Source organism: Leucoraja erinacea, chromosome 32, assembly GCF_028641065.1.
Source record: "Leucoraja erinacea ecotype New England chromosome 32, Leri_hhj_1, whole genome shotgun sequence".
Lineage (NCBI taxonomy): Eukaryota > Metazoa > Chordata > Chondrichthyes > Rajiformes > Rajidae > Leucoraja > Leucoraja erinaceus.
Window position 1 is genome coordinate 10,325,893 of NC_073408.1, and position 22,074 is coordinate 10,347,966.

General features: G+C 43.6%; 1 protein-coding gene and 1 long non-coding RNA gene across 2 annotated transcripts in view; one reads left to right on the forward strand and one right to left on the reverse strand.

Moving 5' to 3' along the window:
- The window catches only part of LOC129712347 (cell adhesion molecule DSCAML1), a 463,662-nt gene extending 459,166 nt beyond the window's left edge, over positions 1 to 4,496 (forward strand). The window contains 1 exon segment of the mRNA XM_055660700.1: positions 3,053 to 4,496. Within this exon segment, the coding sequence (XP_055516675.1) occupies positions 3,053 to 3,489 (437 nt within the window). The 3' untranslated portion in view covers positions 3,490 to 4,496.
- Positions 4,497 to 11,139: 6,643 nt separating this feature from the next.
- Positions 11,140 to 22,074, reverse strand: part of LOC129712349 (uncharacterized) — a 38,215-nt gene continuing 27,280 nt past the window's right edge. Inside the window, exons 3-4 of the long non-coding RNA XR_008726042.1 lie at positions 18,926 to 18,984; positions 11,140 to 11,663 (exon numbers count right to left, since the gene is read on the reverse strand). This is a non-coding gene — a long non-coding RNA (uncharacterized LOC129712349). The remainder of the gene's footprint in view (positions 11,664 to 18,925; positions 18,985 to 22,074) is intronic.

The following is a 22,074-nucleotide window of genomic DNA, read 5'->3' on the forward strand; positions in this document are numbered from 1 at the left end:
ACCTGTAACCCATATTATAACTGCCCAGGGATGATATTCTCGGGCAACATCCAAGGAGACTTACTCATGATCAAGGCCGTCTTCTGTCTTCTGTGGAAAGATTTGATGGGACCAAGATGTTCCATACCTAAGTTGTGCTGCATTTGCCATGGGTATGTTTGACCGACTGTGTAGAGGGAACATTACTCCAACCAGTGTTATGTCTACCCTCAGAGAGTCGAGTGGGACATTGAGTTTACTTTGTAAGCTGTGCCTTATTTACCCTTCCAGGAATTGATAGAACAGCGTGGAGAGTTTAGTTTAGTTTAGAGATACAGCGCGGAAACAAGCCCTTCGGCCCACTGAGTCCGCACCGACCAGCAATCCCTGCACACTAACACTATCCCATCCGCACTAGGGACAATTTACAATTCACGGGGAGAACGTACAAACTCCATACGGACAGCACCCGTAGTCAGGATCGAACCCAGGTCACTGGCACTGTAAGACAGCAACTCTACTGCTGCGTCACCGTGCCGCTTTGTGAGCTATCCTCCGGCCCACTGACATTGGATAGAAATGACAGGAAGTGTTTCAGCTCCCAGCATTAACATCCCTCACGTTGATGAATACAGAACTTGACATAAACAGTTTTCAAAACGTACTTGCTCTGAGGCAATGCTTCCGAGTATATATCATTAACTTGTATCACTATGGTTACAGTTATGAGCGTAACCTCCCAAAACAACATTTTATCACGTAATATAAAATGCCCACGATACATCACTTATAATGCACCCATTTGGATGCAGGCTGTCTGCATTTGTGCAGATATGTGGCTATTGTTTTTTCACATTGACACATTGACTCTCAGTAAGCCTTCAACAGAAACCAAACTCTCAACAATGTAGATACTTCTGGGATTTATTATTTTCTGAGATGCAGATGCTACTGGTAAGGACAGGATTTATTGCCTGCCCATAATCTCCCCTGAACTGCAAGCCACACCAGGCCATTTTAGGTCATTAAGATTCAGCTATGTTGCTGTGCTCTGAAGTCACACAAAGGCTAAACTGGGTAAAGGGCCTGTCCCACTTGGGAACTCGAGTTACTCACAAATTCTCCCGAGTTTTCCCCTTGATTCAAACTCGGAGAATGTCCGTAGCGAGTCCGTGGATATATCGTAGCGGCTCGTTATATCGTAGCCGTAGGTACTCGGGGCATCAGGTAAGTCGGGACTTTTTTTTCAGCATGATGAAAAATGTCCACGAATAAAAAAAATAGCCCCAAGTACCTCCGGCTGGCATCTCCCAGTTTGAATCAAGGGGAAAACTCGGGAGAATTCGTGATTAACTCGGGAAAGTGGGACAGGCCCTTAAGGATGAGAGATTTCTTGGCGATCCCAGACATTTTTTGAGGCAACCAGTAGCAATATGGTTACCGTTACTATTGCTAGTTTAAAATTGAGATTTACTTTGCGAATAGCTGTTCCCTGGTTGCCTTCATTTGATTTAAATTCATGACTTCCAATTGCTAATCCATGTCGCTGGATTACTGATCCAGTAACAAAACTATGATACATATGGAGTAGAGTGAAATAAGATGGGGCATGGTCCGTTATTTATGTGAGGTCCTATGGCTCACAAATCTCTGCCTTGAACGGGCTTTCTGAATCGGTGAGGTTGTTTGATGTAGGCTCGGGGGTGTGCAACGCTGGTTCAACTAGGACTGATCATCTGGGTTTGTTGTGTCTGCTGTCGGCGCCCTGCCTACAGGCCAGCCATTGCCCTTATCCAAGCCCGATTGTTGATTACCCGTGTTCCTTCCGAACCTCCTGTGCTGTCTGTGTGGAGTTTGCATGTTCTTTCTGCGACCTGATACATTTCCTTCAGGCCCCCTCTAGTTTCCTCCCACATCCCAAATATGTGGCAGAGAGTACGCGAATAGCCCCTCGTGTTTAGGTGAATGATAGAAACTGGGGGAGAGGGGCGATGATGGGACACCAGGCAGTGCAAGCTCTTGCTGATGCCAAGAACCAAGCTCAGCAGCTGAGGCATAGTGACAGCTGGATATTGGTTTATACGACTGCTACATGGACTGAGATACAGTGAAAAGCCTTGGCTGTGTGCTGTTCAATCAAGTCATACTATACATACAAGATAGACACAAAGTGCTGGAGTAAACTGCAGGTCAGGCAGCATCCCTGGAGAAAAAGGATGGGTGACGTTTTGGGTCAATACCCCTCTTTTTCTAGTCAGGCCAAGCATAGGTACAAATAGAGAGTGCAGAGAAAAATATCAGAGTGCAGAATATTGTTTTACAGCATTGTTGCATAACAGTTACTGTCTAGGGGGCTTCTCTATATGGAGTTTGTACACTCATCCCATGATCCGCGTTGGGTTTCCCCGGATTCTCCAGTTTCCTCCCACAATCAAAAGATGTATCAGTATGTAGGTAAATTGTCTTGGTATAATTTGTCCCTGGTGTGTGTAGGATAGTGTCAATGTGCAGGGATTGCTGGTTGGTGTGGACTCAGTGGGCCAAAGGGCATGTTTCCACTCTGTATCTCTAAACTAAACTAAAGTTACATAGAAAAAATCCAACATCCACAATGAGGCAAGTTAGAAGAATGGGACTACACCCTAGCTGATGGAAGAACACTTCAGTACTTTGGTAACAAGTTCTTCTCAAAGCTGGTTGTACATGTTTTCAGCGTTAGTATCTACTGCCTGATGGGAGAGGGGGCATGAGGTGATGACTGGGGTGAAGCAGGTCCTTGATTGTATTAGATGCTTTCCCGAGGCAGCGTGGAGTGTAGTTGGAGATGATGGTGGGGAGTCTAGTCTGTGTGATGGACAAGGCAATTTCCTGCAGTCTTGGGCAGAGCTGTTCCCAAACCAAGCTGTAATGTAATTGGATATGATGCTTTCTACAGATCCCATCTATAGGATGTTTCAACTGAAGTAAACACTCAGTGGAATAGGGCAATGGTGTTGGATTGGTTTCATTCGGGTGATCTTGGGTTTATACGTTTGTTTCGACCTTTGCGTTGATTAATTTATTTATTTTGCAGGTGATTATTGCAATCTCCCTCTGTACGTCAAGTCTGATGCATTCTTCCGCAAGTCGGATGGCCGCGACCCTTGCCCCGTGGTGCCGCCAAGGGAGGCGTCTATCCGGAGCGTGGCCAGAGCATACCAGGCACAAGGCCGGCACATGACCCTCGACCCCAACAGCAAGCCGCCCATCCACCCGCATGCCACGGCCACCTTACCTCAGAGGACTCTCACCGTGCCCGGCTCGACGGCTCCAGTCGCCACCACCTCCACCAACGCGACCGCCTCCAGCGCCAACACTGTCGGCGCCAGTGCCCCCGCCGAACCGCGGCTGCCCGCGCACACCAAAATCAGCGGCTCCAGAGACTCGCTACTAGAGATGAGCGCGGCTGGACTGGGCAGGTCACAGAAGCAGGGGCCGGGAGCCTATTCAAAGTCCTACACCCTGGTGTAGGTCAAACACCCCCCCCCCCCCCCCCCTCATCACCCTCGCCCTTGTTAATTTGTAATAAAAATATTTCTTGTACATAAAGAACTCTTTTTGTATAAATAATACTATTTTCTTCTTCTGCAGACTGATCAGGGCACAAAAAAAAAAAATCAAAATGTGATGTTATTTAAAAAAGAAAAACAAAAAAAAAGCGCACATTGTTTTGAACAAAGGACACAAATGAGGTTTTTTTCTGATGTTGTGGATTGTTTCAAAGCAAGTTCCCTGAAGCCATTGCATGCGGACTATTTTACTGTTTAAAAGGATAACTCATAAAGAATCTGCTTCTATTTGCAAATGCTTGTGTTAATACCTTTTTTCTATGAAAAAAAACTCCAAACGCCGTGTGCAATAAAACATTTGTTTATATGCTGTTGTCTGCTGATTTGGTTTAGCTTTTGGTCCTGCTGATTAAATGGAGGGAGCTCTGAAAGGAATGACTGGGGAGAGACATCAGGCCAAACCATTAATTTGAATACCAAGCTTTATCCAAAGAAAGACCCAAATTGCTGGAGCAACTCAGCAGGCCAGGCAGTATCTCTGGATAAGTGTGTAGAAATGGAACTGCAGATGCTGGTTTATACTGAAGATAGACTCAAAGTGTTGGAGCAACTCAGCCGGTCAGGCAGCATCTCTGGAGAAAAAGGATGGGCGACATCTCAGGTCGGGACCCTTCTTCAGGCTGAAAGTAGAGGGGAGGGAACTGGAGGTGAGAAAAGGCCTGAAGGCCAGAAACGTCAGACATCTCGGGAGAACGTGGCAAAGTGACCTTTTGGCTCGAGACCCATCTTCAGACTGTGTGTAGAAGGGGAAAGGAAGCTGGAAAAGAGGTGGGGGCAGGACAAAGCCTGGCAAGTGAGAGGTGGGTGCGGGTGATGGGGACTTTTGATTGTCAAATGGTTGGACAAAAGCCAGGGATGAAAAGACAAAAGTGTGAGATTTGGAGATACAGAGGAGATGAAATGTGAATCTAGAGCAAGGAATACAGGTGGAGGGGAAAGGGAGAAATGGGAACAAGGTCCTGCTCCTGTGCTGTACTATCTTTTGTTCTGGTGCTGGTCACGGTAGGTTAATTGGCATATGTTTGAGAAGCTAGATAAACTCCAAAATCACAAAAAAACGTTGTTGGAACAGCCAACATTGAACAAAGTCTATTGGTTTGTAAGTTTGTACCAAGCTTCACCCTCTCTTTCCCTGTGTGACTACCTCTCATCCTAAACAGACTACTTGACAATTTATGGAGAAGTAGTTTGTTTTATAATGGGGTGTTCAGCAGTCTGTGTGTTGATCCTAGCCATGTTAAAGTAGTCCACACGGCATTCTTGACGCAGTTACGAATTAATCTTAAATGGACATTTATTTCAATATGCTTTCTTCAAAATGCTTTTCTCATCCATTTTACTTTTAGGTTAAATTTAGTACTCAATTTAGAGTTTGGAAGAAGCTAGGATGGAGAGTGAGGCAGAGTGTGAGAGGCAGCCTGGTACTGCTACACTGAGGGTTGGGAAATAGAAATCCACGCATGTTTTTTTCTGGATAATTTCCAGGAGCCTCCCACATCTCCAAATGTTCATCCTTCTCCTCAGCATCTAATTCAGGAGTTAGCAATTAAGGTTGTTCATGATACCAAGTTCAGTATCCATCTGCATTGGATCAGTTTCCCATTATTGACTTTCTACGTTGAATATACTACCTTATTTAATGCTTGAAACCAATCTCTTAAAGGAATCGTGTCCTTCAAATGGAGTGAAAGTTGAGCCACATTGTGTTACTCTAATGAGGGTTTGGGGTAACTGACACCTTGATGAAACCAAATGAAGGCAAATTCTGATTAAGTCTCTGAGGGACTTCAGAACAGAATTTTGGGCCATCAGTTTCTGCTTGTGTTAGTGCTTGCAGTGAGATTCCTGTTCTCAATTTAGTGTCCATGCTAAGGCCAGTTAGTCATTAGAAGGAAACAAGAAGATTGAAATGGAAAATTGTGTGATGGGAGATACATTTTTGCTTAATTTCTTCATGGGACATCATTGGCAAAGCCAGCATGTATTGACTCCCTCTCTCTTTGCCCTCGGGAAAGTGGTGGTAAGCCTCCATTTCCCACCACTGCAGTCAGTGTTGGGTGGAGAGTCCCCGGTTTTAGACTCGGTGAGTTAGGAAATAGCAGGATATTTACAAGTCATGATGCACATGTCTAGAAACGGCAGGCATAGATGTTGCTTTGATCCTCCATAGAACGGTGAGTTTATATGCTTTGCTAAAAAAGATGCCACAGATATCTGCTTCCAAAATGAACACAAAATGCTGGAGTAACAGTGGATAGAAGATGTTTCGGGTTGAGACCCTTCTTCAGACTGAAGAAGTGTCTCAACCCAAAACGTCACTATCCCTGTTCTTCAGAGATGCTGCTTGATCCGCGGAGTTGCTAAAGCACACTGTGTCATTTTGTGTAAACCAGCATCAGCAGTTCCCTGTTTCTACATGTCTGAGTTGAGTTTCTGGATAGGTTTCTCTGCACTGTGCAATGGCCAGCCACCAACCTTTAAAACACCTATTCTAATTGATGGAATTGGTCAACTCCTGTTCCCACTGTGTCTATTCTTGGAGAACCATTCTGTGGCCGGGCTCCCCTTGGACGACCAGTCTTTATTCTCAGGCAATGCTGTCCAAATTCCAGCCACCGTTTGGAAAAAAATCCCCAAATATCTTCCTTCAAATATCCCTTCTAAGCCACTATATTTTAGTTGTAAAATAGTTTTTGGATGTCAGGAAGCAGTGTGTAGACAATAGACAATAGGTGCAGGGGTAGGCCATTCAGCCCTACGAGCCAGCACCACCATTCAATGTGACCATGGCTGATCATCCACAATCAGTACTCCGTTCCTGCCTTCTCCCCATATCCCCTGACTCTGCTATCATTAAGAGCCCTATCTAGCTCTGACTTGAAAGTATCCAGAGAACTTCACACACTGTTGTATTAGACGGTGGCCTATGAAAAATGATCACAGGGAAGTGAACTGCATTCCTTAATTGGTGCAACACCCGGCAGGTGAAGGGTTAATCGGAAACACCGATGTTTGTAGATATTTGAATTAAGCCCGCGTGTGCCTGGGGGCCTCTGGCTTCTAGGTCTTGGCAGTTAATCAAGTGAGGAGGTCAGTGTCGGGGCCGCTAGAACATGTCAGTTAACATGGTTTCAGAGAGACTTGTGGTCATTACTTGCACTGCGGTGGATATTTCTATCCCAAGTGGAGTAGGGAGAGTAATGAGACTCTCTGCCTGCTAATGATCACAAGCCCTGAACAGAGTGATATTGCTGTTATGGCGCTTGTGGCCTTTCTCACTGTCTCCTCGTACCAGTTAGAAATGCCTGTATTTCCTCGACAGCTATGTAATTGGATTTTCAACCATCTGGGTTCAGGCCACACTTTGCTCCGTTCTATTGCTGCTCACAAGCTTTGTGTGGCTGCCTGCTCTCTCTCTCTGCCTCTCTCTTTGCTCTTCTGATGACTGGCTGATATTTCAGGTTAAATCAGTTATTAACCCTCAGCCTTTCACTGCTGATTACTCAACACATGAAACAAAAACCGCGTGGTTATTCTTCACAGATTACTTTGTGAGGCGGCTTTGGGTGGTCAGTTGCCTTAAGGGGTGATTTACAAGCCTAACATCGTTCTGAGTATTGTGTTTTGCGTGCGAGGAAGATTTCAGCTTTCTATTTAGAACAGGGACATACTGCAAAACATAATCTGGGACTCTGGGACTCTTCAGGCTGCTGAGCAAGAGATGGCTCTGATTACATTTGCCGTTATGCTTCAGTTCGTCACCAACTCCCTTCCCGAGGCATCCCATTATGAACAAGACAACAGACACTCTGGAAATTTGTGACTGAATCATGGTCAGAGTATTGCTAGGAAGTTCGGGAAAGACAGAGGTCATAGCAGGCTGACCGTCCGCCTCTTGGTGGGGTTCCCAACCCTTCCGACTACCCTGCTCTCTCCAGGAATTAAAGGCACAAACCATGAGCAAAGCCTGAAAAAACGTTGAACACATATAAAATTATGAGAGGCATAGATAGGGTAGACAGTCTGAACCTTTTCCCCTAAAGTGGAAATATCGAGCACTAGCGGGCATAGCGTTCAGGTGAAAAGGGCAAAGTATAAAGGAGATGCGTGGAGCAAGTATTTCTACACAGAGGGCCGTGGATGCCTGCAATGTGCTGCCAGGGTGGTGGTGGCAAATACGATAGTAGCGTTTAAATAGGCACATGGATAATGGATGACGTGCAGGTAGATGAGATCTTGGCATCAGGTCTGGCACAGACCTTGTTGGCCAAAGGGCCTGTTCCTGTGCTGTACTGTTCTATATTAAACAAAATATTTAAAAATACATTTTCTTTGGACACTTTGTCTTATTTGGCTGTTAGGTGATTAGATATTGAAGGGAGGGCAAAGAAAACATGACTGGTCATGAATTATCCAATTGAGTAGTGAGATGACTACTTTGTAGCCAATGAGGATAGGCATGTGTTAGTGACCAATGATGGGATTGGGAGCACAGGACCAATGAGAGGCCACACAATGAGACCCATGATTGACCGACCTGACAACCTTATATTAGATACAATACAATTTTATTTATCCCAGGAGGGAGATTGAACTGCCAGCAGTCATGAACACAAGATACGTGAGATTAAAGTGATGAGTGGAAAGGATCGGGGATGTGCAAAGATTTGGGATGGGGGGGGGGGGGGGGGGGGGGGGGGGGGAGGGGGGGGGGAGTCAGTCTACCCCAAGACAGAAGAGGGGGAGGGGAGTTGTACAGTTTGATGGCCACAGGGAAGAAGGATCTCCTGTGGTGTAAGGTACTCCTCAGGTTGACTAGTGTGTCAATGGAGGGGGTGAACTGTATTGTCCTAGATGCTCCGCAGTCTTGTATAGTTATCCATTTAAATGAGTTATTGAACCAGTTTAAATCTGCAATCTTCTTGAGTTTGTAATCACCTCATCCCAGCTTCTCGTGAGAATCAGCCTCAAACGCAAATGGGACACTTACCCAGGAAGCTCACAAAGCTGTGGGAAAGTGGGTAGAAAGAGGCACTGTTCTTCTAGTAGTAATGAAGGAATCTTAACTTTGCATCAAGTATGGAAGTACCCACTGCTTGCATTGGACTGCAGTACCAAAATCTCTCACCGATTCACGTTGTTCCCATTATCATGTATCTGTACACTGTGGATGACTCGCTTGTAGTCATGTATTGTCTTTCCGCTAACTGGTTAGCACACAACAAAAGCATTTCACTGTACCTCAGTACATGGGACAATAGATTTAAACTAAAAATTCAAAGTCTTCAAAGTACATGTCTGGGACTTGAATGAGTGATATTCTATTACACTTTTGAAACACATTTGTTATCCATTTAAAGAATTTGTGACAAAGTAACAGATCCAATCTCAGACACATAGTGCTGACGTTGCTAGGAGACTCCCCACAGCTGAGCTGAAGTGACACATCACTTATCTGAGGCAGTTGGTTTCCAACAGCTCCTGAAAATTGCACAACAATAAGTGGTCTTCTCACTGCTTGGTTTGCTCACAAAGCCAAGTGGAAGCATTAGAAAAACAGCATCTCATATTTCGCTTGGGCACCTTACAACCCAGCAGTGTTAGTATTGATTTCTCTAACTAAGTCACCCCTACTTTCCCTCTCTCTCTCTTCATCCCTCTCCCCACCCTAGTTCTCCGACTAGTTTCACTGTCCTACTGATTCATGTTACTGATTGTATGCCTCGTTGTCACCTTCCCCTCAGTTAACAATGAACCATTCTACATTTCCTTGACCATCGTCTGCTTCGATCTAGAAACGTAAAAACATAGAGAATAAGTGCAGTGGGCCATTCGGTCCTTCGAGTCAGCACCGCCATTCAATATGATCATGGCTGATCAGAAAAAAATCTGTATCCCGTTCCTGCTTTCTCTCCATATCCCTTGACTCCGTTAACTTACTCATCCATATCTCGAGTCTCTCTCTCTCTCTCCTGACTCGGTCGGAAGAAAGGTCTCGACACAAAACATCACCCATTCCTTCTCTCCAGAGATGCTGGCTGTCCGACTGAGTTACTCCAGCATTTTGTGTCTATCTTTGGAAGTATTTGTTCTGTTCTAAGAAATTGTGTCCTACGACATTCAATAATTCTTTGACTGCTTAATTCCTTATCATAAGGTGACTGCAGACTCAAAGGAGAATAAATGAAGTCTCTTCTGTTTCATTGTAAACTAAAGGACCTGTCCCACTTGAGCGACATTTGTGCGTCACGCAGGTGGTAATGATGTCACGTAAATGACGCGCAAATAACGCCCAAGTGGGACAGGCCGAGCAACAATGATTATTAAAGGTGTCAAGGATTATGGGGAGAAGGCAGGAGAATAGGGTTGTGAGGGAAAGGTCGATCAGCCAAGATTGAATGGAGGAGTGGACACGATGGGCCGAATGACCTAGCTCTGCTCCTACGACTTATGAACTTTTAAATAGCAGGGCTCAAGGTAAAACAGAATTGGTGAAACCTGGTTGCTTTGTGAGTAGATACGAACTGTAGACTCATGTGTGTTATTTGACACAGCCCTCATTTACACTAAAAGTAAAGTGCTGTGGACAATGTAAATTTCACCAAAAAATAAAAGTCATAGAATCACCAAATCAAGGAAAGGTTATGACTCATAAGGAGACCATTCGGTCCATTGTGTCTGTGCCATTCACAACCCAACCTCACCCTACCCCCAGTATTAGACCTGGACAGTGGCAGGTCAAAGATCATCAAGTGCGCAACTTGCATGCAGCTTTTCTGCCTCATTCCATCAGTGAGTACCATGACCACATGCTTCCCCAATTCCCATCTGAATCTTCCACCAATGATTTTATATCTAGTTTTTGATTCCTCGGCAAAAGAAAGTAGAAACTTCCAATAGGATCCATTCAGGCTCTTCAAATGTATATAATTTTTCAGGGAATTCTCCCCTCAAAGCACCATTCCAAAGGATAAACAGCCAAATCTTTCCTCACTTATCATGTATCCGATCCTGTCCACATTCTGTTAAATCTCCTCTGCACCCTTCCAAGTCCTGTCCTGTGATGATTTGTTAAGACGGGTGTGAAGACACCCAGAAAATAGTGCAACATTGTTCAGCTTCAGATTAAACTGATTTTTCAACCACACAATGCCCCTTTTCTTCTCTTTCAGAGTTGTGTGAACGCATTTCCAACTCAATGCGTTTCAATGATATTAGTGACAGGATCATAGAGGTTTGAGTGTTCCCCAGAGACCCGTGGCTGACACAGCTAAAAAGGGAACTCAAGTTTATTCTCACTAAATTCATTTCAGAGAGGATACTCAAGGCCATTGATGGGGGTAGTTTGAACCCTTGACATTAGAATACACTGATGGCATGCTTGTGATTTTGAATGAACCTTTCCCTGGGCCACCAATCAAAATCAACATTTAGGAACTAACCTGCAATCAACCTTCTGAACCAAAACGTCACTTACCTATGATCTCCAGAGATGCTGCCCGACCTGCTGAGTGACTCCTGCATTTTGTGTCTTTCTTTGGTATAATCAGCATCTGCAATTCCTTGTTATAGCATTTGGTTCATGTCCTCCTAATCTTTATTAAAGATCATGGAAATATACAGATCAATAAGACACATACAGGAGAATGGACATGAACTAGCTTTACGTCTGTGACCTGGTATCTAAACATTAATGTTAAATTCCAATCACTTGGCCTTATATTCAACATTACACATGAGGGACATCTTCAAGAACACATCATTTATGGAAGTAACAAATTGCTGGAGGAACTCAGTGGTCCAGACCACATCTGTTGAGGCAATGGACAGACAACATTTGGAAGGTCCTGACCCAGCATTTGCCTCCACAGACGCTTCCTGGCCCGCTGAGTCCCTCTAGCGGTTTGTTTTTTGCTCGGGATTCCTACATCTGCAGTCTCTTGTGTCTCCACATCACTTATGGATTTTGTTCATACTTTTTGCATTCTTGATATCTCCGGTATTGTGTCTGGATGGTCATAGCTACACTCTCCAGGCTGAGTTCCGCAAAGATATTTTCTTCCCAACGTTTAACACCTACAGACATAAAGCAAAATATAAATTAGTTGTTTAAAAATATATATTTTGGCAGTCAAGTTATGATCAATTTGCGTCTGAATGCAAAATACTGGAGATGCTGGAGATCTGAAATAAAAGCAGAACTTACTGAAGTCAGGCTGATGAAGGATCTCGACCCGAAACGTCTTACACTAAACATTATTCCCTTATCATGTACCTATACACGATAAATGGATCGAATGTATTCATGTATTGTCTTTCTGCCGACTGAATAGCACGCTACGATGGTCAGCTTTTCACTGTACCTCAGTACACGTGACAATAAACTAAACTGAACTGAGGCAGTAGCTTTTCATCAAATCTGGATCTATATTTAAGAACTTTGAAACTTGGAAATATAATTAACGAATTTGGGATAATTGACCAAAAACGTTGCAACTCTTGTGTACTGCCTCAGAGTAATGACTTACCATCACCCGGCGGGGTCACAACATCGGAGGCCTGGATCGCCTCAGCGCAGATGGACAACAAGGAGGAAAGAGACAAAGACTTTAAGATTTTTGCCTTCCATCACAGTGAGGAGGTGCCTGGTGAACTCACTGTGGTGGATGTTCAATTTGTGTTTATTGTGTGTTTTAGTCATTTTTATTATATGTTATGACTGCAAGACACGAAATTTCGTTCAGACCGAAAGGTCTGAATGACAATAAAGGTTTCTAATTCTAATCTACTATCTACTATTCTTCCACTCTTGGTGTGGTTTAGCCTGGTTAGAGTAAGATTTACTGAATGGTACACAAAAAGAATGTCGCAGTGCCTATGTACATGTGACAATAAAGTCTCATTGATAGATAATAAATCTGCTGACCCATATGTGTTTGGAGTGTGGAAGGAAACCGGAGCATCAAAGGAAACCCACAGTCACAGCAAGAATATGTAAACTCTACACTGACAGTGCCCGAGGTCAGGATCGAACCTGGGTCGCAGTTGCTGAGAGACGGCAGCACTACCGTTTGCCCCACTGTGCCACCCACGTTTGAAAACGTTCTAAAATACACCGTGCAGTAAGCGGTTCTGTGAGTATGGAGACTGTTGAGGCATTTTCACTAGAACCTTTTGTTGACAAGCAAAAATACGTTTTTGTAACAATGGCAGTTTCAGGAGCAGTCAGCCAAATGCATGTCCTCAGAACAACAGCTTACAAATGACTACCAAACAATTCTCCCCTTATACTCGAACTGCATGTTTCTGCTCATCGCAGCTAGTGCTAATTTTCCAAAATGCTTTGCTTGCCATAAAAAAAATTGTAAATGTAATATTGGCCCCTGAGGTGGAATTGCATTTTGAAAACTCATTTTTTTTACAGTAATGAGCTAATTCTATCATTTAACGTCAGGATATCTTGCATTGACTTATATAAGCAGGGATACTAAACCTTGGGATGTCTATTACTGCTTCATCACATCAAAATGATATAATATCCGGGACTAACACTGTTTCTTGCTTCTAATAGTCATGACAATCACGATAAATTATTCATTTTAAAACATTATCTTTCCGATTTTTTGTAAAGGTCCATTTTTATATTTATTTGTTGTGGGTGTAGATTAGGACATTACGACCTGGCAGTGCTGTATCAAGGTTCCGGGTTAAATTAATCGGTTGAATCCGTCAAATGTCAGCTTTGTCTTTATTGATGGGATCCCGGTTTGTTTGCATAATTCAGACAATTCCAAAAGGATTAAACATAAGATAGACACAAAGTGATGGAGTAACTCAGCGGGTCAAGCAGCATCTCTGGAGAAAAAGGATGGGTGACGTTTCAGGTTGGGACCCTTCACCCGGGTCTGAAGAAGGGCCACGGTCCAAAACGATACCCATGCTTTTTCTCCAGAAATGCTGCCTGACCCGCTGAGTTACTCCATCACTTTGTGCCTATCTTTCATGTAAACCAGCATCTGCAGTTCCTTTCTACCTGGATTAAACGGACTGTGCGGGCTAATCCAACTCTCCATTTTATCTGCATTCCCTTTAAATTCCTCTCATCATATTTTATTCTTTGGAGCGCAGAAGGTTAAGGGGGGACTTGATAGAGGTTTTTAAAATGATGAGAGGGATAGACAGAGTTGACGTGGAAAAGCTGAGAGTAGGGAAGATTCAAACAAGGGGACATGACATGAGAATTAAGGGACTGAAGTTTAGGGGGTAACATGAGGGGGAACTTCTTTACTCAGAGAGTGGTAGCTGTGTGGAATGAGCTTCCAGTGAAGGTGGTGGAGGCAGGTTCGTTTTTATCATTTAAAAATAAATTGGATAGTTATATGGATGGGAAGGGAATGGAGGGTTATGGTCTGAGCGCAGGTATATGGGACTAGGGGAGATTATGTGTTCGGCACGGACTAGAAGGGTCGAGATGGCCTGTTTCCGTGCTGTAATTGTTATATGGTTATATGGTTATATCATATATTTGCTTCTTTTGTAAGGTGTTTATGAATGGTGTTTCAACAACACCATTGACCTGTACAAGCAATGATTTGGTCAGTAGATTTTAAGGCACTATATTTGAAGGACCATCATAATGGGAGGGAAAAAAAGTGGACAGTCAAATGCAGGAGGAAGAATTGCAGGAGCTTGCCTCACAGCTAAAAACTCAGCACTGGTGATGGGGATGGTTACATTTGGGGATAAATAGAAGATCAAAATTAGAGAAATACATATCTCTGAGGGAGGATCACATACATAATTATGTCATTCTGTACACAAGTTCTATCAGGATCACACAAAGTTGATTCACATTTTTTAATCTGAATGGTGAAGAATGAAGAACAACTAGGAAGAAAGGAGGTGATTTCCAAGATAAAGAACGTTTTGTCCAGTTTAGTTTAGAGATACAACGCCTGTGTCGACCAACGATCACCTGTAGACTCGTTCTATCCTACACACGAGGGACAATTTACAGAGGCTAATTAACCTGCATGTCTTTGGAACGTGGGAGTATACTGGACCACCTGGAGAAAACCTAGGACCACCTAGAGAAAGGGAGAATGTACAGAACCCACAGTCAAGATTGAACCCAGGTCTCTGGCACTGTAATGCAGCAGCTCTACCGCTGTGCCACTGTACTACCCGAAAGTATGTTTCGAATGTAAAAGGAGGAGAATTTTTAAAGCTGAGCCATTGCTTGGGTCCCTCACCATGATCATGGTGAGGGACAAATCTCCTCCATACCAGCCACATATTTACTGTGACAATGAAAGCAAGCCTGAGGCAGGGCATCCTACAGCAACGGACTAACCTCTAGATGCCCCCCAAGGCTTTCCACCATCTTCAGGTTTCGAGTCAGGACCTAGATTGAATATTCTGCACTGGCCTGAATGATTCCAGCTCCAACAGCACCCAGGTCAAAGAAGGTACAGGTACTCGGTACATCACCAGAGCAACAATGCATGCCATCAATCAAAAATACATTTTATATGTAAATACACACCATGTAACTGTTGCCATCACTGTGTGCAGCCTGGAAACAAATGAGACACCACCCGAGGTACAGTGAAAAGTTTTTGTTGTGTGCTAACCAGCCAGCAGAAAGACAACACGTGATTACAATCGAGCCATTTACAGTGTATAGATACATGATTAGGGAATAGTGTTTAGTGCAAGGTAAAGCCAGCAAAGTCCAATTAAGGATAGTCCGAGCGTCACCAGATAGATAGTGTGTGCAGGAAGGAACTGCAGATACTGGTTTACACCGAAGATAGACACAAAATACTGGAGTAACTCAGCAAGCCAGGAAGTATCTCTGTATGGAAGGAATAAGTAACATTTCGGGTCAGGACTTTCAGAAAGTAGTTCAGCACCGCTCTCTGGTTGTGGTAGAATGAATCCGTTGCTTGTTCTTAACAGCTGAGAAGAAACTGTCCCTGAATCAGGAGGTGTGCGTTTTCACACTAAACACATTACTTTATCATAAAGTCTAAGAACGTTGGCATTGGACCCATGCTGCCAACTTTTACATGCTACATTTTCACACCGAAACACAATCACACAAGAATTTGTAAGTCGCACCGTTGGAAAAAATTGAAGCTGTTGGCTTGATGAGTCACAGTAACTTCACTGTGAAGATTCAAAGTGATGGTACTCAAGCTTAGACAACCAAAAATAACCTCGTCCAGAATTACAGGCTCAGGTATAAGATTGTTGAGTTTAGTTTAGTTTAGTTTAGTTTAGTTTAAAGATACAGCATAGAAACAGGCCCTTTCAGCCTGCCAAATCCAGGCTGACCATTGGCCACCTACTCACACTAGTTCTATGATATCCCACTTTCTCATCCACTCGTTACATACTAGGGGCAATGTACGGGTAGAACACGAGGAATAGATTTCTTCAACAACTTTCAAGATAAATGTCGTGAAGTATATCTAATTGAAGTTTCTTGGATGCGGCCTTATTAGATTACAGCTAACTTAATGCGGCATTCGAACATGAAAAGGTTCCCCACCCCTGAACTGGTTCATTCTATCAAGTCTCAAACACATAAACAATGTTGCTCTGGTGATGCTCTTGCATCTGTCCAAGACTACACCTGAACTCACACGCAAAGGGCAGCACAGCTCACTTTGGCTCAGGTGAGCTTTGCACCATCTCTGACCAATCATGGGGAAACATTTTGGAAATTCTTCCTTATCTCGGTTTGATTAACTGAGTACTCCCTCTACTGGTACTTTTTACATTTTAATCCATCATATAGAATCTACTAATGCTTCACTCTTGTTTTTCCTTCTCAAATAAAGAGACAGTTGGCCAGTTATAGAGCCTACACCAGCTGTTACAGATTAGATTTACTCCAGGTAACCTAGATCACATTCATATATTCAAGGCAACATTTTGGTGGCAAAAACAGGAAAGCAGACTATTAACTAAATGGTGGCCGATTAGGAAAAGGGGAGATGCAGCGAGACCTGGGTGTCATGGTACCAGTCATTGAAAGTAGGCATGCAGGTGCAGCAGGCAGTGAAGAAAGCAAATGGTCTGTTAGCTTTCATAGCAAAAGGATTTGAGTTTAGGAGCAGGGAGGTTCTACTGCAGTTGTACAGGGTCTTGGTGAGACCACACCTGGAGTATTGCGTACAGTTTTGGTCTCCAAATCTGAGGAAGGACATTATTGGCATAGAGGGAGTGCAGAGAAGGTTCACCAGACTGATTCCTGGGATGTCAGGACTGTCTTATGAAGAAAGACTGGATAGACTTGGTTTATACTCTCTAGAATTTAGGAGATTGAGAGGGGATCTTATAGAAACTTACAAAATTCTTAAGGGGTTGGACAGGCTAGATGCAGGAAGATTGTTCCCGATGTTGGGGATGTCCAGGACAAGGGGTCACAGCTTAAGGATAAGGGGGAAATCCTTTAGAACCGAGATGAGAAAAACTTTTTTCACACAGAGAGTGGTGAATCTCTGGAACTCTCTGCCAGAGGGTAGTTGAGGCCAGTTCATTGGCTATATTTAAGAGGGAGTTAGATGTGGCCCTTGTGGCTAAAGGGATCAGAGGGTATGGAGAGAAGGCAGGTACGGGATACTGAGTTGGATGATCAGCCATGATCATATTGAATGGCGGTGCAGGCTCGAAAGGCCGAATGGCCTACTCCTGCACCTAATTTCTATGTTTCTATGTTATACAGCCCAAGACTGCTCAATATTATAAACAGTAATAAACAATATAATATGAACATTTCTTAACTTTCAGTAGAAATGACAGTAAAGCTGATTTTAGTTTGAGTCATAGTCATAGGGCACAGAACGAGGCCATTCGGCCCAATTTGCCCATGGCGACCAAGATGCCCCATCTACACTAAATCAATCTGCCTGCATTTGGCTCACATCTTTCCACACCTTTCCTATCCATATACCTGTCCAATTGTCTTTTAAATATTGCTTTAGTACCTGCCTCAACTACCTCCTTTGGCAGCACAGTTCCATATATCCACCACCATCTGCGTGAAAACATTGCCCCTCAGGTTCCTATTATGTCCTCTGGTTCTTGATTCCCCGACCACTTTCAAGAAAAGAAGTACTTGCTCTCCTAGATCCCTCTACTTTGCAACACTGCCCAGGGCCCTGCCATTCACTGTATAGGTCCTGCTCTAGTTTGACTTCCCAAATTGCAACACCTCGCTCGCACTTATCTGCATTAAACTCCATCACCATTCCTCAGCCCATTTGCCCAACTGATCATGAGCTGCTGTAACTTTTGACAACCATCCTCGCTAGCCACGATACCACCCACTTTAGTGTCATCTGCAAGGTTACTATTCATACTTTCTCCATTCTCAACCATATTTTGGTTTTAAAGGAACTGAACGTGGTAAATGTCAGGTAATCTACTGGTAATTTACATCATTGCATGGGTGTTATCTTGGTTTATAATTGGAGCTCAGTAGGTGTTATTTTTATTTATGTTGATGGATTGAGGGGGAAGGAGGAGGGGGATGGGCGGGAGGAAAGGGTAGGGGGAAGAACTTAGTTGGGATGGGGGAGTGGGCAAGGGATGGAGGTGGATGGTAGGTGCCATGGGGAGGGGGAGGAGTGGGGGGGGGAGATGGAAGGGAGGAAGGGGATGGAGAACTTAGTGGGGATGGGGTGAGTAGGGGGGGAGGAGGGTGATAGATGGGAGGTGTAGGGTGGTATCCAGCGATTTAATACAGACGCTAAACTCTATACCTCTAAACTAAACTACGAAGCTCGAGACAAGCTCCAGTGCAGCAAACAACCAGTTCAGGTCTGTCCCCAAGCCTGATACTGACTTAAGTTTCAGTAGCTGTTCCGATCAGTCCAGCCAGCGAGGATTGCGCTGTTTCCAAGATTAGATGTTAAACTAAAGGCTTCCCATTTGACGCAAAATCAGAGAGCTCTGTGTGTGCCCCCCTATCAATCCCACTAAAGCAGATTATCCATTAGCACATTTCTGTTTGTTGGAGCTGGCAAGGCACAAATGGCTGCTGCATCTTCTACTTTGACTTATTTTAATAGAACTTCATTAGGTTTGAAACACATTTTGACTGTTCTGAAGGGGACATGCAGGGTGTTATATAAAAGCGGTGACTTTAAAAAAACATATATTTGAGGGCACCAGTCTTCCAAAGGGTTTGAGTTGGTAATCGCACTCTCCAGATCCCATGGCTCCCTGAACAGCCGTGTGGATATTTGGAGACGGCCCTCAGAAGCTCAGGCAGATGGTTGCAGTTCAAATTCTGAACGGTTGCCAGGTGGAAAATGGAAACCTACCTCTTGCTGTGTTGCCCTGCGAACGATTAGCACGGCTTCATCGAGAGCCTCCGTCCTTCCTAGAGAACAAGAAGAGTCTGTATAAGTGGTCATTGTAAATTATGCTGATAATTTGCTGATAACCAGTCTCTTAACCAAGAATCAGTTTGATGCCCTGTCTGTAAACCACATCTTAAAACCGTAAAGGGTGCTTCTTGCAGTGGTGAAGTGCTTTTCATGCCTCTTGTTTTTTTAAGTTATTTACAAGATAAGATAAATCTAGAACATGCTTTGATTTTGATTTTATACATTTAGACCAAAGAACATTTCTTTCAAAAGAAGTTGCAACTCAAATTCATAGCCAATAATCTTGAACTGAGGAATATCTGCTATGACGTGATGTGTTGCAATTCTTGGACTTTTCTTTTGCGGTGGTTAGAGTGAATAAATTTAATTCTCTCTCTTCTCAGCAAACTGGTGCAGCAGAAATAACGTTCAAGATTCAGCTTTGTCAAATCAATTATAGTATGTTACTGATTGGTGAAATAGTGGGGTCTCCACCCTACCTCATCCAATGGAAAGGTTTAGTCTGCATCATAGTCACTGAGATATTTCGGAATGAAATACGCTCAACTATGTTATGGGATGTGTGGTGACACTTGCGTTAAAACCGATATTTGTCCACAGCAGTAGTTATCTCAAATCTTTTATTTCTCTATTATCTTGTTGACATGACAATGTTTTTATAGCTGCCGAATGTGGTAATGGAAGAGTAAATACAATAGTTTGGATCTTCTACTCCACTGCCTGCACTCCTCCCCATATCAATATCCATCTTGTCTGGACACGGACGAGCGATCTGACTGAGTTTCCACACACACTCGAGTCGGGCAACCAGACCTCAGGCAGCATGGAGCAGAGCTACTACACACAAAACGCCTAGCTGGTCTTTGGCAGAAGGCAAGGCTGGGAGCCCGTGTCAAACTAGCAAGGCGTTTTAACGGTTTAAGTGCCTCTGACGATTGCAATTGAACGGGAGAATATATCAATATATTTAGATTTATCAAAAACTTAGTCCTTGCCTTCTGAATGAATGAGGGCTACCAAACCTATGCCAGGTCTGACCCACTACAATGGAGGGCGATCCAAGCAAGACCATTAGACTCTATCTGGTGTCCAGGGACAGAGCGAAGTGAGAGGAGTGGTTGTATTCAGCTTTAGTTTTCGTTTTAGAGATACAGCATGAAAAAACAGGCCCGTCAGCACCGAGTCCGCATTGCCTAGTGATCACCCCATACACTAGCACTATCCTACACTCTAGGCCAATTAACCTACAAACCTGCATGTCTTTGGAATGTGAGTGGAAACCAGAGCACCCGGGGAAAACCCATGCGGACACAGGGAGAGCGTCCAAACTCTGTACAGTCAGGATCAAACCCCAGCTCTTGCACTGAAAAGGCGGCAACTCTACCCCTGCGCCTCTAAGCTTCCCTCGCAAGCAAGTACTTGGATTCTAAGATGCACTGCTTGTGGACATGGAGACAATTACTCTCACAACATTTAAGAAGCATCTGGCCAGGCACTTGAATCACCAGCCACCAAATGCAGGTAAATGGATAATGGATAGTATAGATAACTACCATGATCTGGCGGGTGGAGTGGAGGGGGTGGGGGGTCCTGTTTCTGTGTAGTATGAACAGTTGAAGTGAATGGCATTGATGCATTTAGAAGGAAAGCAGATGAGCAAGGAATAGAAGGACCAGCTAAAAGAGTCAGAAGGAGAATTAAGAAGAATTCTCAAATTTATCTCTAAAGCCTATGCTCAGTCTAAAGTCACATCTACGCTCAGATCCCCTCTAAACCTCCTACCTCTCAGCTTATAGCTATGCCACTCATGTTTTAATCACTCCCGCCATTCAAAAATGTTTCCACCCAATTCATCACTTTCTACACCTCTATCAGGTCACCCACAGTCTCTTTCGACCCTAGCCTATCCATTCTCTCCCTCCAACTGAAATGTTAGCGGGCAGCACGCTGGCACAATGGCGCCAGAGAGACCCGGGTTTGATCATGACTACGGACGGAGATACTACACGGAAAAAAGTTGCATCTCTGTCAAGGAAAGAGATTTTCTTTTTAAATTCCCCTACCCCCACATAAAACAAAACTAAAAGTACACTAAAACATACATTTTACAACAAACTAAAAACAACAAAGAAGGGAAAAGATGAGAGACCATTGGTGAGGCAGCCATGGTCATCGCCACCTAAAGTAAAGTCTAAAGTAACCCTCTGTAAGAAACAAAAATCCACGCTCAGATCCCTTCTAAACTTCCGAAATCTCAGCTTGCAGCTTTGCCACTCATGTTTTAATCACTCCCGCCACGCAAAAATGATTCTGACTATTCACCCAATTCATTCCTTCATTACCTCAATCAGGTCACCTTCAGTCACTTTTCGCTCCAGGGATAAATCCATTCTCTCCCTATAACTACTATGCTCCAATTCAGCCACCTCCTTGTGAATCTCCTCTGTGCTCTCTCCAGCACCAAAACATCTTGAGTATTGTGTAGCGACCAGAGCTGCCAACAGGTATAAAGTTGCAACATGATGCCATTCTCGTACGCTTTACGCAGTGCAGAATGCCACATTTGGTTAATGATGGTGGCACACCAAATTAAGAGCAGTTTAGAATCAGGGGATGTCGCAAAAGATGTGTTAAAAGATTTGGATCAATTAAGCAATTGGCAAATGAAGATTTAAAAAAAAAGGGATAATACTTGCCACATGATATTTAGCCAGAGGATTTTGCAAGAAGAATTAACCCTAACATTTGGAAGTTTAGAATAGAATTTCTTCAGAAGGTGCCAAGAAGGTTTGCAATATTCCACAATAATGTTTATATTAATACACTAAAACATCCCAATCTGTATCACAAGAATGGATGCAAACCATGTAACCAGGTCATCAGCAAGGCAGATCAAAGTTCACCTGGAGGAAATAGTGGGGGATCTTTCACGGAAAGAATAGAATCAAAGAGATTTAGAGAGAATTACAGACTTGGCAGGTGAAGTTGCAGCCAATAATAGTGGGGCGATGAAAATTAGGAATGTACAAACCTAACTCTTTGGTTTCATCTTTAGAAAAATATAAACATAGAAATTAGGTAGG